Source organism: Physeter macrocephalus, unplaced genomic scaffold, assembly GCF_002837175.3.
Source record: "Physeter macrocephalus isolate SW-GA unplaced genomic scaffold, ASM283717v5 random_708, whole genome shotgun sequence".
Taxonomy (NCBI): Eukaryota; Metazoa; Chordata; class Mammalia; order Artiodactyla; family Physeteridae; genus Physeter; species Physeter macrocephalus.
The window spans coordinates 1-24,658 of NW_021146014.1; the positions used below are offsets into that span (position 1 = coordinate 1).

At 61.3% G+C, this 24,658-nt stretch overlaps 5 protein-coding genes and 5 non-coding genes across 14 annotated transcripts; 7 read left to right on the plus strand and 3 right to left on the minus strand.

Annotated features, from left to right (window-relative positions):
* Nucleotides 1-6: 6 nt before the first annotated feature.
* On the minus strand, nt 7-2,791 carry LOC102995471 (surfeit locus protein 6). The gene is made up of 3 exons (XM_028486191.2): nt 2,516-2,791; nt 975-1,172; nt 7-417 (listed from the first exon to the last, which is right to left on the minus strand). The coding sequence occupies exons 1-3, from the start codon at nt 2,712-2,714 to the stop codon at nt 116-118; spliced, it is 699 nt and encodes a 232-aa protein (XP_028341992.1). The 5' UTR covers nt 2,715-2,791; the 3' UTR covers nt 7-115.
* A 937-nt stretch (nt 2,792-3,728) lies between these two features.
* MED22 (mediator complex subunit 22) lies at nt 3,729-10,348 on the minus strand. Its single transcript, XM_007111061.4, has 5 exons — nt 10,190-10,348; nt 9,446-9,597; nt 7,901-7,981; nt 6,927-7,135; nt 3,729-4,481 (listed from the first exon to the last, which is right to left on the minus strand). The coding sequence occupies exons 2-5, from the start codon at nt 9,566-9,568 to the stop codon at nt 4,292-4,294; spliced, it is 603 nt and encodes a 200-aa protein (XP_007111123.1). The 5' UTR covers nt 9,569-9,597; nt 10,190-10,348; the 3' UTR covers nt 3,729-4,291.
* A 54-nt stretch (nt 10,349-10,402) lies between these two features.
* On the plus strand, nt 10,403-13,738 carry RPL7A (ribosomal protein L7a). The gene is made up of 8 exons (XM_007111063.4): nt 10,403-10,470; nt 11,066-11,186; nt 11,747-11,896; nt 12,165-12,305; nt 12,504-12,583; nt 12,903-13,033; nt 13,336-13,405; nt 13,578-13,738. Exons 1-8 carry the CDS (start codon nt 10,468-10,470, stop codon nt 13,680-13,682), a joined length of 801 nt encoding a protein of 266 aa, XP_007111125.1. The 5' UTR covers nt 10,403-10,467; the 3' UTR covers nt 13,683-13,738.
* Nucleotides 10,841-10,915, plus strand: LOC112065577 (small nucleolar RNA SNORD24). Its single transcript, XR_002892112.1, has one exon. It is a non-coding gene; the product is annotated as a small nucleolar RNA SNORD24 (small nucleolar RNA).
* LOC112065578 (small nucleolar RNA SNORD24) lies at nt 11,598-11,672 on the plus strand. Its single transcript, XR_002892113.1, has one exon. It is a non-coding gene; the product is annotated as a small nucleolar RNA SNORD24 (small nucleolar RNA).
* On the plus strand, nt 12,351-12,427 carry LOC112065574 (small nucleolar RNA SNORD36). Its single transcript, XR_002892109.1, has one exon. It is a non-coding gene; the product is annotated as a small nucleolar RNA SNORD36 (small nucleolar RNA).
* Nucleotides 12,761-12,832, plus strand: LOC112065575 (small nucleolar RNA SNORD36). The gene has a single exon (XR_002892110.1). It is a non-coding gene; the product is annotated as a small nucleolar RNA SNORD36 (small nucleolar RNA).
* On the plus strand, nt 13,175-13,242 carry LOC112065576 (small nucleolar RNA SNORD36). Its single transcript, XR_002892111.1, has one exon. It is a non-coding gene; the product is annotated as a small nucleolar RNA SNORD36 (small nucleolar RNA).
* Nucleotides 13,739-13,816: 78 nt separating the features above from the next.
* Nucleotides 13,817-18,547, minus strand: SURF1 (SURF1 cytochrome c oxidase assembly factor). The gene is given in 10 exon segments (XM_024126099.3): nt 13,817-14,111; nt 14,193-14,274; nt 14,493-14,655; nt 14,747-14,819; nt 15,701-15,871; nt 16,987-17,069; nt 17,152-17,285; nt 18,214-18,419; nt 18,421-18,488; nt 18,491-18,547. Coding segments are annotated over 10 exon segments (1,107 nt in total). The 3' UTR covers nt 13,817-14,041.
* Nucleotides 18,494-24,572, plus strand: SURF2 (surfeit 2). 5 transcript variants are annotated; one of them, XM_024126289.3, is made up of 6 exons: nt 18,494-18,623; nt 18,711-18,865; nt 19,607-19,710; nt 21,829-22,017; nt 22,200-22,366; nt 22,664-24,572. In XM_024126289.3, the coding sequence occupies exons 1-6, from the start codon at nt 18,546-18,548 to the stop codon at nt 22,745-22,747; spliced, it is 777 nt and encodes a 258-aa protein (XP_023982057.1). In that variant the 5' UTR covers nt 18,494-18,545; the 3' UTR covers nt 22,748-24,572. The 5 variants fall into 5 exon arrangements, with proteins under 5 accessions (XP_023982057.1, XP_054939250.1, XP_023982058.1 ...); XM_055083275.1 differs by having other exon boundaries at nt 22,667-24,572; XM_024126290.3 differs by having other exon boundaries at nt 22,200-22,327.
* The last annotated feature ends 86 nt before the right edge of the window (nt 24,573-24,658 follow it).

The following is a 24,658-nucleotide window of genomic DNA, read 5'->3' on the forward strand; positions in this document are numbered from 1 at the left end:
TCCCAGACGGAAGAGGCTGAGCCTCTCTCCAAGGCCGCAGGACAGAAGAGCCAGAAGCTCAGCGTGGCCAGCAGGAGGGGGACCCTGGGGACCGAGCTCCCCAAGGTGACAAGAACTACACCTGACCTCCTGCAGAACACAGCTGCCGAGGCCCTGGCAGCACCCGCTGCAGGGGCGGGAACGGGGGCCGAGCCCCCCCCCACACACCTGCCCCGTCAGCCCCATCACAGCCGGCAGAGCTGGGGCCGACCTCGGCAAGCACCCGGGCGTATTCTCTCCAGGCAGCCTGCGGAAACCAGCACAGGACCCCGAGGTCTCCTCCACCTACCTGGCCCCGCGCCTCCCGGATCTTCTCATGCAGGCGCTGCCGCAGGACGTCCAAGGCAAATAAAGAGCCAGGCTCATTGGCCAGGCCATCTGCAAAGAAGCAGTCAGAGGACCAAAAGGAGACTCCCCCACCCTCCGACCTTCCTGTGCCCTCCCCAAGGGCCCAGCTGCGAAGCCTGAGTCTCCATACACGGCCGCCCTCCAGTGACCACTCGTGGATCTGCAGGTCAGTTCCAGTAAATTCTACCCTACCTCTTCAAGCTGGATTGGCCTCCAGGACAGGACATCCTCATGAAGTGCGGCCCAAACCCATCTCCCACTTCTTCCAACTTCTGCAGTGCCCCCCAGACCCAGAGGCAGCTCTCACAACACCACTTCAGAGACGTGAGGGCAGTAAAGCTCTTCAAGCCAAGCTGCTCCAGGACCTCAACGGGACATGGCCTTGCCCCTCGCCACCCCAGTTACTATGTGGCCTGGACCTACTGTGCACTTCCTGAGATTCCCATCCACCCACAGAGGCCCCGTGATCTGTCCTCTGAAAACGCCTTCTTCGGGAGGTCTCACGCTACCTGATCTGCCGTTACGAGCAGAGAGGACCACCTTTATATCCGTCCCAGATCCCAGTCGACCCCGTCCACCCGCCTCACCCGCAGGGGCCCCGGTGGAGCTGGAGGCCTCCTCCTCCTTCTCCTTGGTGGCCACTGGCGTCCTGGCTTGAGACTTCTCTGCAGGGGCCTGGGCCTTGGGTTCTGCAGCCTTCTCCTCCCGCTCCCGGGATTTCTTCTGTGCTCTCTTCCTCTTCTTTTTGGGGGGCCCGGCAGCTTCTGAGACTTGAGTTTTGCCAGCTGAAACACGAAATGAGAAAGGGCTGCCACCCCAATCCCTGTGACCCATTCAACAGATAGGAAGGTCTTGCAAAGGCTTTGGTCCTTGAAGAATGCCAAAAGCCAATCAGGATGGGGGATATGGAGACCCTCATCCGTTGAGCTCAGAACCACAAACTTCCTAGAAAGCAGACTAGCCACACTCCTCAAAACCCTGAAAAACATCCACACGCTGACCCAGCAGTCTGCTTGTGAGAACTCATTCTGGGTACGCAGAAAGATGTGGCCTCGGGATGTTCATCATGACCTCCTTTTTCGAGTGAAAAACTAGGAAAACCTAAATAACCATCTACAGCGACAACGATACGGCACCGCCACAAAACAAACTATGATGTACCCAACAAAAAATAATGGCATAGGCTTTCATTTTAACAGATTGAGAGAGAATTCTCTGGTGGTCCAGTAGCACTCTGCGCTCTCGCTGCCGAGGGCCTGGGTTCGATCCGTGGTCGGGGACCTAAGATCCCACAAGTGTGTGGCGGGGGGAGGGCACAAAATGTTTACATTCTGAAAGGAAAATGAGAATTGAGTACACAAAGTAGGAGCCAAATTGTTTCAGTGAGAAACACTCAGAAAAAGTGTTAGAAAGACACAGATCTAACTAGTAACCGAGTGATGAAAAAATTCACTTAACTTCACTTTTCTACGATGAACATATTTTCCTTGTGTAAAAAGAAAAGGTCGTTTTCCCTCTGGCAGGTCCATGGCAGACGCTGCCACTCTCCCCTCCCCTGCGCCAGGGCAGGCCAGTTATTGTCTGTGTCACCTACTTGTGTATCTGCCTCCTGAGGGGGCCCTTGTCACCACTGCCGTGTAAACTCCCATTAGCAGGAGCCATCTTCTTCCTTCCTTCTCCCCACACCACCACCAGGCCCACAGTAATGGGCTGAAAAAGTCGTTTTTTCCATCATCTCTCACACCAGTCTTCCCACCCCGCGGGGGAAGCTGGCTAAGCCTGTTCACGATGCCCAAAGGCAGAGCAGCCATTGCACGGGGTCACCTCCTCCAAACCCCGGTCGAGCTTCCAGCCCGGAGGGCGCACAGCTGAATCCCTCAGACCCCCAGACGGATGACCCCAACGAGCAAGGGAAATGGCGTCGCCTTTCAGCATCCCTTACAACACTTCCCTCTAGTATTTCACAGGCTTGTTTCACGCATCTACGTGTCTACCCCACCTGAAGGCTACTCAGGTGCGGTGTGGGGCACACAGCGACCTCCGCCGCGGAGGGGAGTGGGGACGCCGGGGGGTGGAGGGGCGCCCCCTTCCGATGCCCTCCCAGTCCCGGCCGGGGGCTGCGCTTTACCCGACTTGCGCTTCTGTGGCTCGGGGCTGGGCTGGGAGCAGATCTTCTTGGCCAGACTCTGCAGGTAGGCGTCCTTCGCGAGCAGAGAAGCCATGGCTGGAGGTTCGGGGGTCGGGCGGGGCTCGCTCCGGGGTCCTACTCGGCGGGAGGAGAGCCGGGGCGCAGCGCCCCGCGCCGGCACCGGCAGCCCAAAACACATACACTGCACCCGGCCGGCGCGACCCTCTCCCCTTCCGCTGCGCTCGCCGGGAACTGCACGTGGGCAGGCGCGGCCAGCCGAGCGCCGAGCAGCCAACGCGCGACGCTCGATTAACCAGGAGGCTCCACCGGAAGAGGCGCGGGGGGCGGGGGCGCAAAGCGTTATGGGGCGGGGGCGCGCCCGGCGCGCGATAGGTGCTCGGTGCTCGTAAGGGCGACAGGAACGGGTCCGCAGTAATTCAGTTCTCTGGGGGCTCAGGCCCCAAGTGGAAGCTGGCGAGACCGCGTTCGTTCAGAAAGGACTGCGCGCCGGGCAGGTTCCAAGGCCCCGGGGTACAAGCGGCGAAGAAAACACACAGCAGTGTCCTCATCATTTATGTTTCAGTGGTGACTGGTAATAAATTCAGAGTGACGTGGCGGGTCTTGGGCTGTCATGTCCTCCGTACACTGGGACGGTGATCTCCCTCTGGGAAGGAGATAAGCACGCCGGTGACAGGGCTTGGTATTGGTGTCCCGGCTCTTCTGGGGTGACACCCGTCCCCCGCTTCTCAGGTGAGCCTGGCCCCAGGAACTGGGCCTAGCGTTCCAGGTGAGCCCTGAACCTCCCGCTTCACTTCCCAGCTCCATGACCACGGGCACAGCACTACAACCCCTTCCGAGCCTGTGGTCGCCCCTCCCTGAGATGCCAATAACGAGCACCGACTCGGGGTGCAAGCGGAGGCACGCCGCCTAGGCCACGTGATACGCAATAATGGCAGCTTTCCACGCAGTCACCAAACACTAGGGCCCTTCTAGGTCCTAGACAGCTCTTTCTAGGCAATGGAAGTGCAGCCATGACGACAAGTTGACGAAGCCCCTGCTTGCCCAGAGCCCCCGTGGGGAGAAGGCTGATCTGGAGCCCAGTGTTGTCCAGGCAGAGCCCAGGGGCTGTTTTCCGACAGCCACGGAGACCAAGGGTGGTCCAGAACTGATTGGGGCTGAGCAAGAAGAGGAACCAACCAAAGCAAAAGGGTGGAACTGGTTTTATTCAGCAGAGTCTCATCCCAAAGATAACCAAAACGTGCGCAGCAGGGGAATTAGGAAGGACCCTGCCTGACTTCTGCAAGAGCGGGCAGCCCCCTCGCCCCCCAGCGCCGCAGGGGCAGTCAGCTAGCGCAGGGAGCCTCAGGGCAAGGTGGCGGGCAGGGCTCTGCGTGGGGGCCCGGCCTTGGCTAGTACTGTCCACGCTGAGCACTGGCATCCTCCGTTGCAAACACCATGCTCAGGTCAGGCCTCCCAGGGCTGGGCAAACGGGACAGACCATCCTGGAAACGTCCTTCCAGCCAGCCAGCCAGGAAGGTAGCAAGTAAGAGGCGACGACAAGAGAAAGGATGGGCCACCCTGGCATGGCTGGGGGTACTGCTTTCCCCCAGCACTCCTAGGTGGGCTGTCCCTGGGCTGACACGGTTCCGAAAGAGGCCACGGCGGCTCGCCACGGGGGCCCCAGGGCTGAGGGAGTTGAGGCCGTGGTGGGCCCAGAGGGGAGCACTGGATGCATTCCTAAGGTCTAGGGGCCCGGGGAGAGGAGCCCTGGGACGCTCAGGCGTGCTCCGTGGGGCCGGGGCCACCGGCGTGGGAGTGGGCAGGGGCCGCAGCCTGCAGGGGCCCAGTACTGGGCTCCGGGGACGCCGGCAGAGGGACTGAGAGGCCGGCAGCGGAGTCTGTGTCGAGGTCCAGCCTCCAGTAAGCTTCGCACAGAGGCAGATCATTAGCTTCGCAAAGACTTGAGCTTTTCCACCACCAGAAACCCAGGGAGAGACAGGAGCAGGAAGAGAGGGAAGCCGGGGAGGGAAAGCGAGACAGAAGCAGAGTTAAGGAAACACAGACCACACCCCAGGCCTGCCTTCCCCTCCTCTCCTCGGTGCCGGCCCCTCCGTCAAGCGGCCTGGCTGAGGGCGAGGCGCGGGCGGCGGCCCCTGCTTCCGGGTCCTCGGGAGAATCCGAAAGGGAGCCTTCTGGGACCAGCCACCAGCAGGCTGTGACCTCGGCTGGTCCCTTCCACGGACCAGCCGGTGTCCCTCCTGCCAAGTGGCATTCCTAGTCCCTGCCGCCACCTCCTGTCCTGGCTGCAGCTGCCCTCCCGCAGGGAGCTGCCAGCCTAGCCACACGCTCCCACCAGCTGCAGGAACCAGCGTCCAGGGCTCGCTATGGCCTCCTCGGTCCCGACACTTGGCAGGGCCCGAGGGCAGGGAGCCTGTCTTCCTTCTGGGTCTGGCCCTGGCTGGCACTCAGCCTGGATGGGGTGGCAGTTAGGAGCAGAGGCCCTGGTGTTCTGTGTGACCTCAGACAGGCCCCCGGCCCCTTGAACTCAGTCTGCCGCCTCTAATATGGGGACAGCGGGGCCGGCCTCTCAGGGCGAGGACGCAGGTGGAGGGCACGGCTCGCGAAGGCCGTCAAGGGGGCGACTAGAGCATGTCCCGCCCCACGCTTGTCTCGCGGGCTCCCTCCCGAGCCCTGCCCTGCCTCTCGCTCCCTCGCCTTGCTCCGGCCCTCAGCGTGCAGTCTCAGAAACCACCCTGGACACAGAGCGGAGTCTCAAGGAGAGTGGAGGGCAAGAGGCAGAGAAAGAGCAAATCGCGAGCAGGAAGCAGGGGGCGAGCGTGGCGACGGGGGAGCGGGCAGCCGGGACGCACAGGGAGGACGGGCACGGGCTGAGAGCCGGTGGCCCGGGTCGGGGGCCGAGCAGGGAGGGGCTGACAGCGCGCCGGCCCGGCTCAGCCGAGCCCCAGCCACTTACAGGCATTTACAGACGAGGGAGGAACTCAGCCTCTCGAGGCACCGGGAACAGCGGGAAGGGGCCCCAGGCCGGACCACAAACCCCCCCGGGTGAAGCAGAGCCAGGACGCGCGGAGCCTGGCTCTCGGGCCCCCTGGTCCCCCGCAGCCCTGCCCCTCTGGCCCTCAGCCTCAAGACGCAGGCCTGCATTGCTGGCCTGCAGCTGCACAGTCCAGGGGTCTGGCCCTTGGGGGCAGCAGGGGGACAAACACAGGGACACAGGGGACAAGCAGGGCTGTGAGCAACGTCCCCTGAAACCCCCCCAGGGACCCACGTGGGACCCCTCTCTGAAGGCCTGGTACGTAGGAGGCACCCGCCGCATGTCTGCTGAGCCGTGGGTATCAGGGACTAGAGAAGGCCCCAGAACCCTCTGGAAGAGGCTAGACCGCTCCCTCTGGGCAGTGACACTCTGTCCCTTCCCACAAAGGCCAAGATGAGCGGGGACCATGAGGGGTGGCACTGAGTCCAGCACAGTGAAACCAAGCCCCAGACCACTGGCTCTGGGCGTCTGTGGCCCCAGCATGGCCGCCACGGGACAGAAAGGAGCATTGAAAGTCCATAACGGGAAGGACACATTTGTCAGGCAAGGGCGAGAGGGGGTGTGGGCTCCATGTCTGCTGGACTGAGTCTCGATCTTTCCAAGCTAATGGGGACGGAGATGTGGGGTCTCTCCAGCCTCAGTTTCCCCAAAGGTAAATTACACCCGGACTCTGATTTCTCAGGGCCCCTCCAGCTCAGACCGCCTCAGGTCTCCGGGTTCGAAGTGGCCACACGAGGGCTGGGGTGACAGGTCTTGCTCCTGCTGTATCCCTGGGGCTCAGCCTGGGCCTGGCATGTAGGAGGGCTGTGGTCTGTGAACAAGGCTGAGCTGAATGGGAGCTCAGTGGTCCAGGTTCCCAGGCCGGGCTTTCAAGGCCATCCTCGGCTTGGGTTTTCTCCTCCTCCTTCCCAGAAGCCCCCACCCCTGACACACACGGTGGGTATTCAGTGACACCCATACGGAAGCGCATCCCTGGGCAAAGCACTGGAGTCCTGGACGTAAGCCTGGGGGGCCGAGAGAGCTAGCCCCGCCTTGGCTGGCACGTTTAGGTACTGCTTAGACAGCTAAGAGGGACAGACAAGCCCCCAGACAGAGATGCTGGCTTGGCCCTCCCAACCCTCGAGGTTCTGTGAGTTTCATCCCGACGCCCAGGCCCCGGTAGACGGCGTAGGTTGTCTGTAGATCAAACGCTCTGGCCATGAGGTCTCCTCTGAAACCCAGGCAAAGGGCTCTGTTGCCAAGACCGGGAAGGATTTGGAAAAACAGGACCTTCGGGCTGCCAGGTGGGGCTGGGCCACCCCTGCCGGCCGGGCCCAGGGCCGCAGGTCCGCTCTGCACGGGGTCCAGCCCTATTTGTACCTGGACGAGTAATACTCCTCCTCCAGCTCGTAGAGGTCTATGGAGACCTCATCCCGCAGGGCGACGAGCTTCCGGTCACACTCCTCCTGCAGAGCTCGCAGCTGCTGGTTGCGCTGCTCGATGGCCTCGTTCACCGACGGGAAGTCGTTGAGGATGAGGAACTGCTTGAGGTCGGACACCAGCTTCATGAGGGACTCGCCGGCTCGGACCTGCGTTGATGGGGACGGGGCAGCACCGTGAGGGACTGACAGCAGCCTGCCTCCGTGTGCCTGACGCTGGATAAGCGATGGCCTCAGCTGCCTCGTCTGCAAAGTGGGACCACGGCACTAACATAAGGTCATTGTGAGAAGTGAGGGAACCAGAGCGTAAGCTACGGGGGTTGGGGCGGGGGGGGCGGGGTCCCTGGCACCGAGGCGGGTGCCGTCAGCCTCCCAGTCCCCTGGCTTCTGCCTTCTGCCCCTGCTGGTATGATCACCAATCTCGTGTGTTATCCAAGCACACATTCTGCTTCTCAAACCCTCAAACCCCAGAACAAACTACCACCCCACTTAACCTCCTGCCCCGCTCTTCCTCAGGAGAAGCCCGTCTGCCGGCTGGGGGTGGGGGGCGTTCCTTTAGGACCTCGTCCTGTGCATTTTCCTCCGGGGGCACAGACCTATGGAAATACTTGGTTGCCCTGCTTGTTCTGTGACATCGAAAGGGACCAAAATGCACGTCCCGTTTCATCTGGCCATTTGCTTCCCGCACTTATAAAGGATCTTCAGCGAGGAAGGGGGGACCTCTTTCTAACCACCGCCCAGCACTCGACAGGATGGCCGTGGCCGGCTACCTGCCAGCCCCTTAGGCGGCTGCCACGGACAGCCCTCCTCTCGAGCGGAGTCTCCTGAGAAGTGGTTTGCCCCCCACCCAGAGAATCCCAGGGGGGACCACAAGGTTCCTGGAGCCCAGGCTGTCCCCTCCACCTGGTGACTCACGATGTTGGCGGCTCGCACGTGCATCTCGTAATTATCCTGCTCGCCCTGAGTGGCCCTCGACACCTGTGTCTCGTCCTCAATCTGGAGGGCAAACAAGAAAGCCTAAAATGGGCAGGCGCCCCGGCCCTCAGGCACCTGGCAGTGGCGGCATGCCCGCACTCGCCACACCCTGCGGCCTATCGTGCCCTCTGCGCACCGGGCGCTGCCAACCAGACCTCAGGCCGCGTGCACCATCACCCCCTCTAGCTCTGTTCTAAGGAGATGACAGGCACCTTCACCAGGACCAGTGGATGCCTAAGTACACCAGCCGCTGTGCCAGGTGCGGGGAGGTGTTGGTCCTGTCTTTTTTGGGGTATGGAGTCCTGTTCAGCACAGACTGCGTCCCTAGCTCAGGCGCTCACTGACCTGCTAAATGGATCAATAAAATGACAATGTATTTTTTTAAGTGACCATTTACCGAGTACTTCCTGGCTGCCAGGCACTGAGTTAAGCACTTGACCATCATCTTCGGAAACTCACAAAAGCCTGGACCGCCATCCCTGGTTTACAGGGAGGCAAACCTGAGGCCGAGACAGACCTAAGCACACTCAAGGTGTCTCAGGCAGTAAATGGCGGAGCCAGGAGTCCTGCCCCGCCTGTAGCCTGTTAGGCTGCTAACTGTCCCAACCCACCCACAGGCCAGGGTCCGGGCAGGGGTCAGGGCACCCTGAGCGGTTAGGAGCCAGACTTCCCGAGTTCAAATCCCAGCCCGGCCAGTTATTAGCAGAATGACTTTGAGCAGGTTGGTAAGCCTTCTGAGCCTCAGTTTCCCCCTCTGAAAAGCGAGAGGAGAACAATGGTACCTGTCCTGTAGAGTTCTTGTGAAGATTAAACGGGACAGGACACAAAAGGGCTCTTTCGGCTCGGCCTGACACGTGGTGAGCTCTAAATAAACTCTAGCTTTCGTCGTCACTCTTAATTCTCAAACAAGCCTTTCAGGTCTGCAGTGGTCATGCAGAGATCCTGCCCCAATCCGGTCAGCGGGCTTGCCTGACCGGAACCAGACGCTGACCACTCTACCCACCTGGGAGGCCTTCCCCAGCTTCTCTCCCTGACCGCGTGCACTCGCAGTGGTCCCCACAGTAACCGCTTTACACAGATAAACTCCTCCAGTCATCACAAGGACCCTACGATGCAGGGGAAACTGAGACACTGAGAAGTCAAGACCTTATCCAAGCTCTTGCTGCTAGTAAGTGATGCTGGACATTGGATCCTGGCAATGTGACTGGAGTCCCCTACAACTGCCTCACCAGGACCTGTAACTGGCCAGTTACCTATTTGTTGACCTGTTTGTTATTGTCAATCCCCTTGCGGCTCTCCCAGATGTTCTCCCCATGGGGACAAGGGTTCACTGATGTATCGCCATCACCGGGCCCGGAGCAGCCATGCTGAGTGGGTGCTGTTGAAAGCGGACACCCTGGCTCCGCTCACCGCTGTCCACAATCTCTAGACCCTGCTACTTCCCTTGGTCTCAGAAGGGGCAGCAGACCGGCGGCCCCCACCCACCTTGGCGGTCTTGATGATCTCGGTGAAGTTGTCCATGATGGACTTGACGTCATCCTTGAGCCGCTTGTTGTAAGACTGCAGCAGCGTCTCCTTGCTTTGCGGCAGGGCTCTCTGCTGGGCCATGGCGGGGCCTCAGGCACGGCAGGGGACACCTAGGACCGAGAGTCTGGTGTGAGCGGGCGAACCCCAGCCTCCCACCCTCCACGCCCCGGCCTCGGCAGGACCCGCAGCTCTCCGGGGATTCCCTTTATGCCAAACACACTCGTCCAAGCATCCGCACACAGTGCACTGCGGCGTCTCCTCCGGCCCGCGCCCCTTCCCCGGAACCCCGACGACACCCAGATGGGCTCCGGCGCAGCCTTCTCAGAGGCCAGGCCCACGCACGTCCCCCACCTGCCCTGGCCAGCCGCTTCCCCGCCAGCACTTCTGCCCTCACTCCTCACCCGACGAGCCGCTCGGATCCTACCCCACCTCCTCCAAAAGCACTTGGCCTTCACCCCCGATCCGCCGCCCTCGTCTCCACGCCGGGACCCCCGGGGGCCGCCCCACGAGACCTCTGGGCTCCTGCGCTCCGAGGTCTCTGCTGGGACCACCCTCCCGCCCCGCGCCAGGTGCCTCCGGGCTGCGCGTGCTCCGGTCCGGGTGGCCCCTCGACCGAACGAACTCGCGGTTTTTAAGCCACTTTGGAGTAAACCGCACGAGAAGGACGCCGACACCGCCGCCACGCCGCCCCAACGCCCACACCTGATCCGCAGAGCCGGGGACCGGCGGGTCCCTGGCCAGGGCGGGCTGGGGACGAGCGCGCGCCCCTCCGGAGAAATCCCGGCTCCCCGGCGCCTCTCCGCGGCCCTTTCCAGCAGCTCAAACCCGTCGTCCGGCTCTAGGCACCGCCCGCCGGGCGGGAGAAAGTTCTGTTGCTTTAACTCCGAAATCCCGCGCAGGCTTCAGTTCTCGCGATCTCCGAGGTCGCATACATATTACCCACAATTCCCTTTCCTTTCTTTCTCCGCCAACAGTTCAAGATGGTGAGTGTCCTTGGTGCCCGCGATGCTGGCTTTCGGATCTGGGCTCTATCCGCTGCCATCCTTCTCGAGGCGTGACCGCGCAGGGATCCCTCCACCGCCCAGCGCGAGAGGAGCCCGGCGGGGCCTCGCCTAGAGGCACTGGGGCCGGATAGACTCCTCGGCAGCCGGGCCGGGGGAGGAGGATGATCCGGGGAGCGCAGCGCCGCCATGCGGGGCTCGGGGCAGACGGGGCCGAGGCGCTCCAGCGCCCCGGGGGCTCTTTCGTCCCGGGGGCCGCCTGGGGTCTTGGGCAGGGTGTTCTCAGTCTGTCTGTCTCTGCTGTTTGGAGCCCGCCGGACTCCGAAAGGGGCCGCGGGGCTGTCGAGGCTCGTGCAGATGATGTGAAAGAATATTTGCTATCTGAGTGATGGTGAGGACGTCCCTAACCACCAAGATCGCTGATGCACGAGCGGGGGGGGCGGTCGCGGGGCTCGCGGCGCCTGCGGCTGGGGCCAGGTTTGCTCACGGGGTTGCTTGGGGGCGGCCCGGGACCCACCCCTCTTCAGAGACACTGTTGGGGAGGCGGCGGTTGAACTGGGTGTTTCTTTTTGCCCAGCCGAAGGGAAAGAAGGCCAAGGGCAAGAAGGTGGCCCCGGCCCCTGCTGTGGTGAAGAAGCAGGAGGCCAAGAAGGTGGTCAACCCGTTGTTCGAGAAGAGGCCCAAGAATTTTGGCATTGGTGAGTAAGAGACGGGAAATGTTGAAAACGGCTGCTTAAATGGTATCCCCCAACGAAGAAAAGCAGTTTATTGAACAGAAGGTTATGTCTTGAGCTTCAGTGAGTTTGGAGTCGAGGCTACTTGGATTGGGATTCTCGCGTTTTTGCCGCTTTCTAGCTGTAACCCGGCTCGGTTCTTAATCTCTCCCTCTGAGAGGGAGCAATGACGGCGCATCCTTCGCGGCCGCACCGTAGGTAAGCATCTGAGCATGTGGCAGCGTGGAGCCCAGATACTGGCGTTTGGGGTTCAGCTTGGCCGTCACGAAACGAGCTCTGCCAGAGCAGAGACGATGGGACTGCGGCACTGACGTCCACTGCTTGTTGAACGAGGAGAGGTGTCGCTAGTCTCCCCTGTGATCCTAGGTGTTTGTGTGCAGGTGATGCAGGCGAATGCTTGCTGTCTGAGAGGTGGTGATGCCATTTTAAAGCACCGAGATCGCTGATGCACCTACACCCTTCTGAGTGGCCCTAAACACGAGCTTGACAAGGAGTTTGAGCTTGTGTTGCCCTTTGCTTCTCAGGACAGGACATCCAGCCCAAAAGGGACCTCACCCGCTTTGTCAAATGGCCCCGCTACATCCGCCTGCAGCGGCAAAGGGCTATCCTCTATAAGCGGCTGAAAGTGCCTCCCGCGATTAACCAATTCACCCAGGCCTTGGACCGCCAAACAGGTGAGGTTCTGTGGCAGAAAAGCAACATTGGGAAGGGATTTCTTGGGCATGGTTGCCCCCTTTACTTGGACACTGGTAGAGCTGAGGCCTGTAAAGGGGCAGTAGGTATTTTCAGTACGTTCGTTTATTAAAACTTAGGATTCCTTGTCTAGTTTCCAGAACGTGATATACTGAGGAGATAACGTATGTGATCTGAGATCTCTTGAGCCGAAGTTGTATTCAGGACAGCGACCTAGCATTTGACCTGAACTGGCCGTCTTTTTTTCAGCTACTCAGCTGCTTAAGCTGGCCCACAAGTACAGACCAGAGACAAAGCAAGAGAAGAAGCAGAGGTTGCTGGCCCGAGCTGAGAAGAAAGCTGCGGGCAAAGGGGATGTCCCCACCAAGAGGCCACCTGTCCTCCGAGCAGGTGAGTGGGCCCCTCCTCGAAGAGGGTGAGTGGCGGGGCAGGCGCTTGGCGATGATGCATGAATTTCTTCACCTGGAATCACTGTGAAGAGTAAAATCCGAGCTTTTTAACCCTGAGTCAGAGCGGGGCCCCCGGTACAAGTGCTTTTGTGCCCAGCAGCCCCACCCCTCTGCCATGCAGACTGGTTGTATGTTCTAGGGGTTAATACTGTCACCACCTTGGTGGAGAACAAGAAGGCTCAGCTGGTGGTTATCGCACATGACGTGGATCCCATCGAGGTACGTGTGACTTGTTCTCAAGCATTGACTGCTGAACTTAGATTGGTTGGGTCCTTGTTTGTACCAGGAAGATAGCTCAAAGCTAAATACTCGGTCTGGCAGAGGCCGTAGCAGGGTGGTGAGGACTGTCAGCTTTCCATCTAAGGAAGTCCTGACAAGGGATCCACCTCGTGGCTATTGCAATGATGTGACACTCTCACTGAATTAAACCTTGAAGTACAAGTCAGGAGCTTTTTAACCCTGAGCAGTTGCTACCACATTAGCTTTTAAGTTCCTGCTTTTGCTCCAAATACTCTCTAGAGCTAATGCTGTCTTCCAGCTGGTGGTCTTCCTGCCTGCCCTGTGCCGTAAGATGGGGGTTCCTTACTGCATCATCAAGGGGAAGGCCAGGCTGGGGCGTCTGGTCCACAGGAAGACCTGCACAACCGTGGCCTTCACACAAGTCAACTCGTAAGTGTGCGGTGTAGCCCAGAATTCCCGAGAATCACTAGGGACCACCTTCCCACCCCCCCACCCCCACCAAGCTTGCTTAATTTCTCGGGATCTTACCTGAAAAGACCAGCCTTAAAAGAATGCTTTTTTTCTGAACCTTTGCCGATGATGGTTATGAATTTCTTCACCTGAATAAGCCATGTTGTCATGTTGTTATCTGAGGCAGAAGGTTTGTGTTGGAGCTGAAAAGGAAGTCGCTGCTGCTTTCTGGAAGGGTAACTGAGAGGCCAATGACCCACATTTTTTCTCTGCCTTGTTAGGGAAGACAAAGGTGCTCTGGCTAAGCTGGTGGAAGCCATCAGGACCAATTACAACGACAGATATGATGAGGTACGTAACACGCTCATACAGAATACTGGCTTTTGGTAAGCTGTGTCTTTAGTCAGAAACTGGCTGGCTCTCGGCTCTTTCTGAGCAGTTGTATTTGCCAGTCAACTTGGAACAACCCAATAGGAGTGCGTGAAATGACCCGCCAAGCTGACTGCCTGTCTTCTTGTTACAGATCCGCCGTCACTGGGGAGGCAACGTCCTGGGTCCCAAATCAGTGGCTCGCATCGCCAAGCTGGAAAAGGCAAAGGCCAAAGAGCTGGCCACCAAACTGGGCTAAGTGTACACTATTGATTTTTCTGTACATAAAAATAATAATTAAAAAAATCCTCTTCAGCCAGCGTTGGGCATCTTGGGCTACAAGTTTGGGACAGTGGCAAGTAAATCCTGCGTCCTTATCCCTCACAGGGCAGCACTCGTGTGTTGGTCCAGTTTTGAAAAGGCCAAGCGGTACTTGAATACCTTGAATACTCTGAACCAAGCCCCGATCTTAGATCGACTAGTTCATTTGGGTAGAAGGAAGACGCTACACATGTGGTGTAGAGATTTATTTATACCAATAACACGTTATCAGCCTAAAGTCGAATTTCTTGAAGTGGCTTCAGCTGTTCAGGGACAGGGCTACATCCGCCAACCTCGTCACACACCAGGAGTCCGGCTTAGGAATTTCTTAAACCACAGGTACGAGGTGGCCACGCCGAGTCCGTACCTTGGGTTGAAAGGAAGTGAACACCGTCAGGGGCTGGAGGGAGGATGGAGGCAGCAGGAGTGGCTGGCCCCCCGGGCTCACCAGGTGATGATGTACTGCATGTGCTCGTTCCTCAGGGTGACTCTGGTTTGCCCTCCAATGGGTCCTCCAGGGACTGTGCTCTCTGCAGGGACAGTGGGCTGTGTCCTCACCGTGGCCTGTGCTACCAGCTGCTTGGCACTCAGTGGCCAATCAGCCAGCCCCCTCGTGTTGCCCTCCTCCTAGCGCATGTCAGGCACGCTCCCACTCCGCCAACGCGCTGGGGCGGAAGTGACCGGGAGGTGTCCAGGGTCAAGAGGAAGGTAGAACGGGGCCTTCGGGGGTGGGCTGGTCACAACGTACTGAAGTCGGCATCTATGAAGATGGGCTCTGCGCCTGTGAGCCTGGCCATGGCCTCCAGGTCCCGGTAATGCCAGTGGTTCCTCTCGGGATCGTTCTCGGGAACAAAGGGCTTCCTGGTCTCCGACAGCCTCACCATCCCGACTAGGTCCACTTCTCCCTCAACCTGCCCAGGAAGGTGTGAGATGCTCTGTGGGGCCCTGCATGGAGGCTGGATTGGCTCCTACTGGGTGGGGTGGGGGGGTCACGCCCCTTACCTGGCCTTCGCGCCGCGTATCTGGATTCACTTTCTTCCTGGGCACAAACCCTCTATTTACCAGGATGGTGACTCTAGAGCAGTAAGAGCACGTAGTTTCAGGTAGGGGACGGTTTCCGAATAAAGGTGGTCACTAACGGTCATCCTGGCACCTCCCTCCCGGACGACAGCACGGGGAAGGGTTTAAGAGTTAGTAGAGCTAGCTGGGGGGCGGGGTGCCTCCGACCCCGTGAGTGCTGTAGGTTCGCGGCCTCACCGCCACCAGCAGCAGCTGCCTCTGCTTGCTTTGCGCTTCACCTGCCGCACATGCAGCCAATGACCGACACCGCCCCGCAGCCTCCAACTACTGCCTCTCGTGTCTGCCCCCAATCTCCCATCCTAACCAGGGGAGTCCCCGAGCGGCAGCATCGGGGCCCATCCCAGACCTAAAACCAGAAAGCTGGGGGCTGACAAGGGACCTGGGGTTTCTTTTGTATGTTACCATTGGGAAGCTGCTCTACTTATCGGTCTTGCACTTGCAGAGCCCCCATCGCGTACATGTCCTCTCCTTCCCCTGGGATGCTCTGCCCATCTCTTCACTCACTGTTGGACCCAAAGAGCCCCCGGGAAGCCTTCCTCAAGTCGGCTCCCTCCCTGCAGGGCTGGCGGTTCCCTTCTCTGGAGTTCCTCTGCTGTGGCCCCTCAGGCTGCACCCTGAGCACTGAACGTGTGGGCCACTCATCGACGGTTTCTCCAAAGAGGCCTGTTTCGTTCGCCTCTCCTTCAGAGAGCTCAACAGGCAGGCGTTGTTCAGTAACAAGTTAATTGGCTTAATAACGTGAGTTACGCATTTCAAACTCCCAAGGAGTCGAGCTTATCTGGGTTTCTTGGATTCCCCAGGGTTGGGGGCTGAGAAGGAAGGAGATGGGAAGGACCGCATGTGCCAGGCCAGTCAGCTGCCCCGCGCCCCACTCACCCCAGGTCAGCGCAGCGGAAGGGGGTGACCACGTGGGCACCGCTGGCAGCCGCCGCCGAGAACCGGGCCCCGCCCACCGCGGTCCGCGGCATCACGTGCAGCTCCTTAGAGTGGTCGAAGTGCCCCCTGACCTTCACTGGCCTGTACTCCAGGTTCTTCAGTTCCATCGGGCTACAAGGGAGGGGAGGAGCTGGCACCAAGCAAGGCTTGGCAGGAAGGCAAAGCCTCTCAAGGGTCCGCAAACCACGAAGCCCACCGCGGCCTGAGGAGCAGTGTAGAAGGTGGCGCGCCACCACAGCGGGGTCTGCGTGATGCGCCCTCCAAGGGGGGAGGCTGACCCCTGTGCTGCCCAACAGCCCCCGTTTTCAAGAAAAGCTTAACGCTGTGGCCTCCTGTGTGAACACGATAAAATACGTGGGCCAAAACCGTCATCTGCAAGCCGAATGGGACCCACTTGTTTGCTCCTTTGACTGGAAAGCTTTGTGATTTTAGCTGGCACTCTTAGGACAGTGCCTCCCCCCCCTCCCCCCCCCCCCGGCTGGGCCGCACAGCTTGTGGGATCTTAGTTCCCTGACCAGGGCTGGAACCAGGGCCCCCTGCGGTGTAAGCATGGGGTTCTAACCACTGGACCACCAGGGAATTCCTAAGACAGTGCTCTTAAATGAGGGGAGAAGGCAGTAGAACGCCTGCGCATTTTCTCACGTCGACTTGACATGCGTGTGCCCTCCCCTCCAGCTAAGAATTACTGCTGTGGAAGGGCATCAAAGCTTTGTGATTTTAGCTGGCACTCTTAGGACAGTGCCTCCCCCCCCTCCCCCCCCCCGGCTGGGCCGCACAGCTTGTGGGATCTTAGTTCCCTGACCAGGGCTGGAACCAGGGCCCCCTGCGGTGTAAGCATGGGGTTCTAACCACTGGACCACCAGGGAATTCCTAAGACAGTGCTCTTAAATGAGGGGAGAAGGCAGTAGAACGCCTGCGCATTTTCTCACGTCGACTTGACATGCGTGTGCCCTCCCCTCCAGCTAAGAATTACTGCTGTGGAAGGGCATCAGCACTGGGCGGGGCGTGGGGGGGATCCCTCAGCCACACTGGGCCTGGAAAAAGCGCGAAACCCAGGTTCAAAGATCTTTCTATGTACGTACGTCAGGCAGCTTCACAAGGGCAGCCGGGTGTCAACAGGAAGCCTAGCAGGACCACTGATTTTGAGGGCTCCCATCAGGGTCAGAAAGGCCCCACTGCTGACCTCAAGTGAGCCCAGCCCCGGGTGGGCGGCCACACACACTCACTCTGCAGGCAGTGGGATGGGCTCGGCCGTAACTCTAGACTCTAGTTCTGCGATCAGCTGTAGCTTCCACTTCCGGCGCTGGACCTATGGACACAGGGCATAAGGCCGAGCAGGTGGCAGCAGAGTCAAGGGCTCAAGAGCCAGGAGCACGAGAGTCAGGCTTTACCTGCCACGTCCCCAGGCCAAAGGCAGTCACAGGTATGAGAAACAGAAACCACTGGAGGAAGGAGTTGTCTTCCGTTTTTGCGGCACTTGCTTTGGCTGAAGAGCTGCCACACCTGCTGGGCCTCCAGACCAACCCTAGTAGATGTCACAACACGGGCATGGGGCCGGAAGCCCTGGAACAAAGAACTGGAGCAGCCAATTCCTTGAAGCTGCCACGACTACCGGAGAGAACGTGATACAGGAAGAGGGCCCAGGCCACCACGTGCAGTCGGGAGCCCACCAGCAGCACCTGCGTCCAGCCCAGCTCCTAACCCAGTGCCCAGCGCCTGACACCCACTCAGTGGACATTCACCCACTGAATGAGATCCAGGGCTTAGTCCTGGCTCTGCCACCAACCATGACCCTGGGTAATTCATGGAACCACCTCACGCCTTTTGTGCAAGAATATGCTGAGATGTATCCTGTCATGGAGGTGCACGGGTACGGGCTACGATGCTCTGCAGACAGAACGTGATACACTCAGGAGAGTGGTTTAACCGAATTCTCAGAACAGCTGCTCTTTTTCATCGTTCATAAACTTAAAGTTGGCAAAACGAACAGAGGAAGTACATTTAAGCTCTCAGAGGGTGAGTCCCATCAACGGAAAGCATCACGGGTCTTGAGGATGGTAAAAAAGCAGGCCTAGAGCAGGCCTGCAACGCGCCTTTACAGGGTGCACAGCACTCTACAGACAAATACCCTTCGCTGTGCCTTGGAGACAACATGCAAACTGTGGTGATTAGCTAGGCTTTCCTTTAGGAACCCACACAGCTTCCGTCCTGGGTTGGCCCCGCATCAGCCCGAGGAGCCGTGGGGCGGTTATGGCACGTCTCGGGCCGAGCGTGTCGGGCGGCAGCGCGGACAATAGCGCCCGCCAGAGCCCGCGCGCACCCAGGGCCCGACTCAGAGGCTCGGGCGGCAGTTCCAGGGCTTATCGCGACGCCACACGCCCCGGCAAAGCGGAGGCACGGACGGACGGGGCGGCTTTCCCTGGTGCCGGGGGCACCCCTGGACGAGTCCTCACCTGGGCGCGAGATGACCCAAAGGACGCGCCTCCGGACGGCGCGGGCCGGGGCCTGCGGAAACGCGAGGGGCCGGCTGAGCTCGTCCAGTCCGGGCGCGCGCCCCCAGCCCGGCCGCCCCGCTCCGCTCACCGGCCCCGCGCCCGCCGCCCGCAGCAGCGGCCCCAGCCCCGCCGCTCGCAGCCCCAGCCCCCGCGCCGCCGCCATCGCCCCGCCCGGGCGCGCGCTTCCGGGATCTGGAGGCGTCTGCTTCCGGGGCGCCGCCCGGCCCCGCCCCCGGCCCACCCACGTGGTTCGAGCGACTTTCGGCTTCCAGCTCCGAGTGCGCCGAGCCATGAGCGAGCCGCCGGCCGACGTACGCGCCTTCCTGCGGGAGCATCCGAGCCTGCGGCTGGAGCCCGGCGCCCGCAAGGTGGGCGGGGGACACGGGACACCCCCGACGGGTCCCGGGACCCCCGACCGCCCGGACCCCCTGACCTCCCCGCCTTCCCGCCCTCAGGTGAGGTGCTCTCTGACGGGCCACGAGCTGCCCTGCCGCCTGCCGGAGCTCCAGGTCTACACCCGCGGCAAGAAGTACCGGCGGCTGGTCCGCGCCTCCCCGGCCTTCGACTACGCTGAGTTCGAGCCGCACATTGTGCCCAGCACCAGGAACCCGTACGTGGCCGGGCCGGGCCGGGCCGGGACAGGCCCGGCACTGCCGGGGAGGCCTAGGGTGGGACAGTTCCTAGTGCTCAGTCTGGCCGGAGCTGGGTAGACTCCAAAGCCCCGACCCCTCCCCGCTGGGTGAGCGCTCCTCAAAGACGCGGCCTGTTCTGCAGCGCCCACCTTCCCGTGAGATAGGAGACCTGAGATCCAGGTGGGCGTCCTGGAGCTGTGAGTCACCTGGGATCTCAAGTGAGGCCCGCCGTCCCCCGTGCGTGTTTGCTTTTTTGTAAACGTGAGGTTTGTCACCTGGGTCTGTTTGCTTCAAGAGGATTGGAGCGCTTGTGCTTTGTTACCTGAGGTTCTGAGCGCGGTCGTTTCCGCATCTTTAGTTTAAAGGAGAGCTTTGATTTAGCCGAGAGCGCACGGTTGACAATAGTAGTCAAAACGAAGAGGGGGGTGGCAGACGCTCTCACTATCCAGCACTTTGCCAGGCTTTCGCCGACGTGCCTGTCTCGTGCTGGAGCGGAGTCCGGCGAGGCTGGTGAGGCCTGTTTTCCAGGTAGACGGTGAGAGACCACAGTCCGCCTGGATGAGTGCTTCTCCACCCCGGCTGCGGGTCGCAGTTGCTTGGGAGCTTTTAGGAATCCTCATGCCCAAGCCACGTGGTAGAGCTCCCCTGTCAGTCTGTCTGGGGGAGGCCAGGGTGGAGAACCGTGGGTCTGGATCCTTGCTTGTGAACTGTCCCCTTAGGCACCAGCTGTTCTGCAAACTCACCCTGCGGCACATCAACAAGTCCCCGGAGCATGTCCTGAGGCACACCCAGGGCCGGCGGTACCGGAGGGCGCTGCAGAAATGTAAGTAGCCGAGGCGGGACACGGGTGTCCGGGTGCTTGCCTGCCCTCCCCCAGGACCAGCGCCCCTAGAACGCAGAAGCGGCAGCCCGGGCATCCTTTGGTGGTACTTAGTGGATGCAGTGGGCCGGGTCCCAGCACAGTGAGGAGAGAGACGATGGTAGAGATGGTGCAGAGCCAGAGGCAGACTCCGAAGTGATGCAGGTTGTGTTAAGTGCCGTGAAGGAGACAGTGCCAAGCGGGGCAGGTGGACCTGTTTTATGCGGGAGGCTCTCGCAGGGTTTCTCTTTAGACTGAGACTTCAGGGACTGCGGGGCGGGTGGGGTGGGGTGGGGTGGGGGCCGGGGAGAGTGCTCCGCTTGGCGGGGGGTGGTGTCTGGAGGACGGCCACTGTGCCACCAGGCAAGGTGGGGTTAGAAAGGCGGGTGGGGACGAGACCACAGAGGGTCTTGGCAGCCGTGGAGTGGGGATGCCCTGGAAGGGTTAAAGCAGGGACCGGCCTGACCTGTTTGTGTCTCGGGATCCCGTGTTGCTGCCAGGGGAGAGGGGAGGGGAGGGGAGGAGTAGGAGAGGCCACCCCATTGCTGTGCAGTCACCCAGGTGAAGATGCCGGTGGCTGGGTCACCAGGTGCGGGCAGGGCAGGTGGAAGGATGTGGGAGGTTTCTAACGGTTTTGTGGATAGAATCAGTGGACGGGGGCGGTGAGGGAGAGGGGGAAAGCAGCTGTGCTCCCCAAGGTCCTGGTGTGACAACGGGTGGCTGATGACGTCACGAGGGTGGGAGAGTGGAGTCTGAAGAACGGCTTTCTGGGGAAGAGCACAGGTTCCTTCACACGTTACCAGTGGAGGTGGATCAGGGAGGGTGGCTGTTGAGAGCATGGACCAGCCCTCAGATGACGCAGATCAGTGACACAGACACAGCGTCTGTGTCGCGTGGAGCCGGGTGACAGGGCCGGGCCTGAGCGCGGAGGAGCCCCGGGCGGTCGTGTCTGAGGCAGAGAGGAGTCTCGGGTGAGGCGGTAGCCTCGTCAGACGGCCCCGAAGGGCAGGTGAGGACGGAAGCGGGCCCTGAGATCTGACAGAGGCAGCTGAGGTGGTGAGGAGGGGACAGAGCCAGGCCGGAGCGGGGCGGGCGGGCCCGATGGCAGGAAGGAAGGTGAGGAGGACGAGCCCAAAGGCCTGGCTTCCGCGTGAAGAGAGGAGGCTGCGAGCGCGGCGCTGAGGCGCCTGCGGAGGCGGGACACGGGGCTCCCGGGCACCTTGCTTGCCCGCGGCCGCGCTCAGCTGCTCGGCGAGGGCCGGAAGGGGCTGGGTTTGCCCACGAGTAGGGGGGCGCTTCCGATGCCGGGCCCAGGCGCCGAGACGGGCCGGGGAGGCGCCGGGGCCGCCCCGGCAGCAGAGCGCGTGGCGGGGGCGCCTGGCCGCGCCGGGGCTCCGCTCTGCCCGTGACGGGGCGCCGTGCGGCCGTGGAGGGGGCGGCAGAGGGGAGGCGGGGTGGGGCCCCGCCGGTGGGCGGTGACGAGAGAGCCGGGGCCCAGCAGGGCTTGGCCACCCCGTGAGTGACGATGGCCGGAGCTGGGGGACGGCGAGAGCCGATGGCGGGCGAGCTCCGACGGCCGCTGCCCCGAGCCCTCGGTGCAGGAGGGGACGGTGTGGCTCCAGCGAGGCTTCTCCTGGAGGCCTCGTCCGCGCCGTCCGCTCTGAGCCAAGGGTCGGCAAGGGCCAGGCACCAACTTCCACTGAGCCCCGCCATCCAGCGGGGGTCCTGGCCGCTGTGCCTGAGGGGACTTCAGTCTCCGGGGGACAGGCTGGCCTGGCTTCCTGTGCCCGCTCAGCACCCTCCCAGCCGTGGCCGGCTGGAGCCAGAGAACAGATGCTCCAGGCGCGTCCTACTCGGGGAGGAGAGGAGAGGAGAGGAGAGGAGAGGCAGGCAGGCCTTCGCCACCCTCCTGCCCCGGGCCCGCATCCCCACGCGCCCCCCTGCTCTCCCGCTTGGACCCCAGCTGATGGCGCTCGCCCTCCGGGGGGAGGGTTCTGGGGGCCCTGGCAGAGCTGAGCTCTGTCCCCGGGGGGCTGTGGGGAGACGAGGCGGGCAGCGGGCAGCGTGCGCGTCTGTCTCCAGACGAGGAGTGTCGGAAGCCCGGTGTGGAGGCCGTGCCCGCCTGCCGCCAGCACGGGAGCAGGGGGAGGGCAGACCAGCACGACAGTGACGGGCCGCCCCGCCCTAGAGAAGCCTTCTGGGAGCCCGCGTCCAGCGATGACGGCGCCGCCCCTAGTGACAGTGACGACAGCATGACAGACCTGTACCCACGTAAGCTGGGACGCGGCCCCCTCCCTCCCCACCCTCTGGGCTCAGGTAGCGGCCGTCCACTCCGTTTCCGTCAGCCGTGAGCAGCTCCCTCCCGCCGCGTGTCCTCTGGTCCTGGGCCCGGCTGACCCCCGGCACAGGTGGTGGACTCGACCTGAAACCGCCCAAACCTCTACTCCTTCCAGCCGAGCTGTTCACCAAAAAGGACCTGGGAGGGACTGAGCACGGGGACAGCACCGACGACCTTCTGACGGGGGATGAGGACGAGAAGCCGAGACGCCGCAGAGAGATGGGCCCCGGAGACAGCGAGGCGGTGGGCGCGGGCCGGGAGCAGGTCCTCGAGCGCGGGAAGGTGGGGTGCCACCCCCAGGGCTGCCGGCGTGGCAGCGGCTTCTTCTAGCCGTGGTTTCAGCTTCTTTAGAAAAATATAACACCTTTCTCACAACCGAAACCTCGAGCTAATGATACGTAAGATGATCGCCGAGGCTGCTCTAATGGGGGCGGGGGGCTGCTGCCTGGTTTGCCGTCCAGGAGTTTCCACTAAAGCCTCTTCCTCTCTGCGGGCCAGGACTGGGGGGGCCGGGCTCACAGCACCCCTGTGTCAGATCAGAACGCCTCCACTGATCGGAATTCTCTGTTTGTGCCGCAGAAGCAGTCCTGCTCGTTGAAAAAGAAGTCCAAGAGTCATCACCGCAAACCTAAGAGCTTCAGCTCTTTCAAACAGTCGGGTTAATGGAAAGTTGCTGGAGAAAACACATCTGGAGAGCCTTTTGAGAACCCTCCCGGCATCCAGGCCACGTTCCTCCTCAAGGTGCCTGCCGCGCGTCCTCCTGACTGGTGGGATGTCCATCCACTCCTCGTTTGCTGCCCCAGAAGGCCGGGCCGGCGGGGGTGGGGGGGGGTCTCACCCCCACCCCCAGGAAGCAGCAGGGACCCCGGAGGGGGCACCCGAGGAGAGCCCTGGCCAGTCCCCACCTGGCTGGACGACACCAGAGGATCACACTGTGTACAACAAATGCCACTATTTATTTTGACGTGTCTCCAAAAATCAAAATGTTTTCAAACACAACTAAGATATAAAATACAGCATAAAATGAGATTCATAACTATCTCCCCCGTAAAGCAAACAATTTTTCAGAAATCGTTGTGCCAAAACCAATTGGTAGATCCTGTTTTCCTCTCCTCCCCGAGGAGGCGTCGCCCCCCGGCCCGAGCACTAGCCCACGCAGGGCCACGGGAGGCGGGACTGGGGGCCACCACGCCACCTGGCCACCGGGGTCAATCTCAGTTTTTACAAACCAGAAAGGTCTTCCTAGCAGGGGGCCGAAGAAGACCCGTACCCTGCCAAAGACAGTGTCACGGAGCAACTGCGACCTGGCCGAGAGCGCCATTCATCAGGGCCATCGTGCTGGGGTAACGGGGAGGGGGGTGTAGATCAAGACGCCCCCTGCCCAGGTTGCGACAGAGTCGGCAAACCCCCTTGGTGTGGGAGCGTCCCAGTGACTGAAGTAGAAAAGCCCTCTGAACTTATAAATACTCGGGGAGGAGGGTCACTGGGGGAGGGACTGGGAGCGGCTTGGCTTGAGCCTCTGCAGTGGTGGGGACACAGGCGGGTGCTGGAAAGGTTCTAAGAGCGCTAGTGGGTAAGAGCCGGCCTCCCCCCTTCCCTGGGAAGCTGACCAGGGGCTTTGCTGGGACGGGGCGGGGTTGCTCCCCACCTCACCCTGGCTCTGGCCTGGAAGGTAGACGTGGATCTGGGTTTAGGACTGGCCCCGGCAGCCCTGGGGAGGCCCTCAGGCTTGCACCCCTAGCTGAGCAAACCGGAGAGAGTGAGGTCGGCTCCAAGGCAAGGCTTGCGAGGGGCCTCCAAGGAGGGCCTCGCTGAGTTCGGCCAGCCTCACCGTGTCGGGTCTGACCGTGACTCGCCGTGGGAGGCGCAGAGGCGCTCACAGCCCCAGCAAGAGAAACGCAGTATAAGGCAAGTTAGGAAACTTGAAGTACTGGATCGAGAGCCAATCGGTAAGGCATCACAGATCGTAAGAAGTAATTTGGGTTGCATTCAGCATAGCAAATAGACAATCTGAGCAAGCTGCAGCCTCGTGAAGATGGGGGAGTGGTGGCCGCATGGCCTGGGGAGCCCCGCGGGGGAGACGAGCGGGCAGCGCTGGCCCGGCTCTGGCTGTGGCCTTGGGGCGGCTCAGCGTGAGGTAACCAGTCTGAGCGCCGGGCTCCGGCCCGGCCCTGCGGTGGCAGCTGCCCCCCCCACCGAGCTGGGCACGCGGGGGGGCCGAGGCCCGCGTGCTGCCGGGCCTGGGGGGCGGGTCCCTGCGGGCTCCGGGCAGCCTCCCCGTGGGCCACCGTCTGCACCTTGAGCCACTACCGCTCCCAGGGCGTCGCCCCATAAAAACTGCACCAATCTGAGTCGAGCCCCTGATGAACACCTTTCACCGTAGACGGCCGCCTTGGCTGCCTCTCTAACACTGCCTTATTCTTTGGGTCTAGGGTTTCTCTACATGCTCTCGCTGTCCCTATAAAGTATCACAACGCAGGGCAGAAACAACGGGGAAGGCACTGGTGCGAGTCTGAACCAGTGTGTTGATGTTGGGCTGGGCCACCCCACATCATCGAGTAGTTTTAGCTAAAA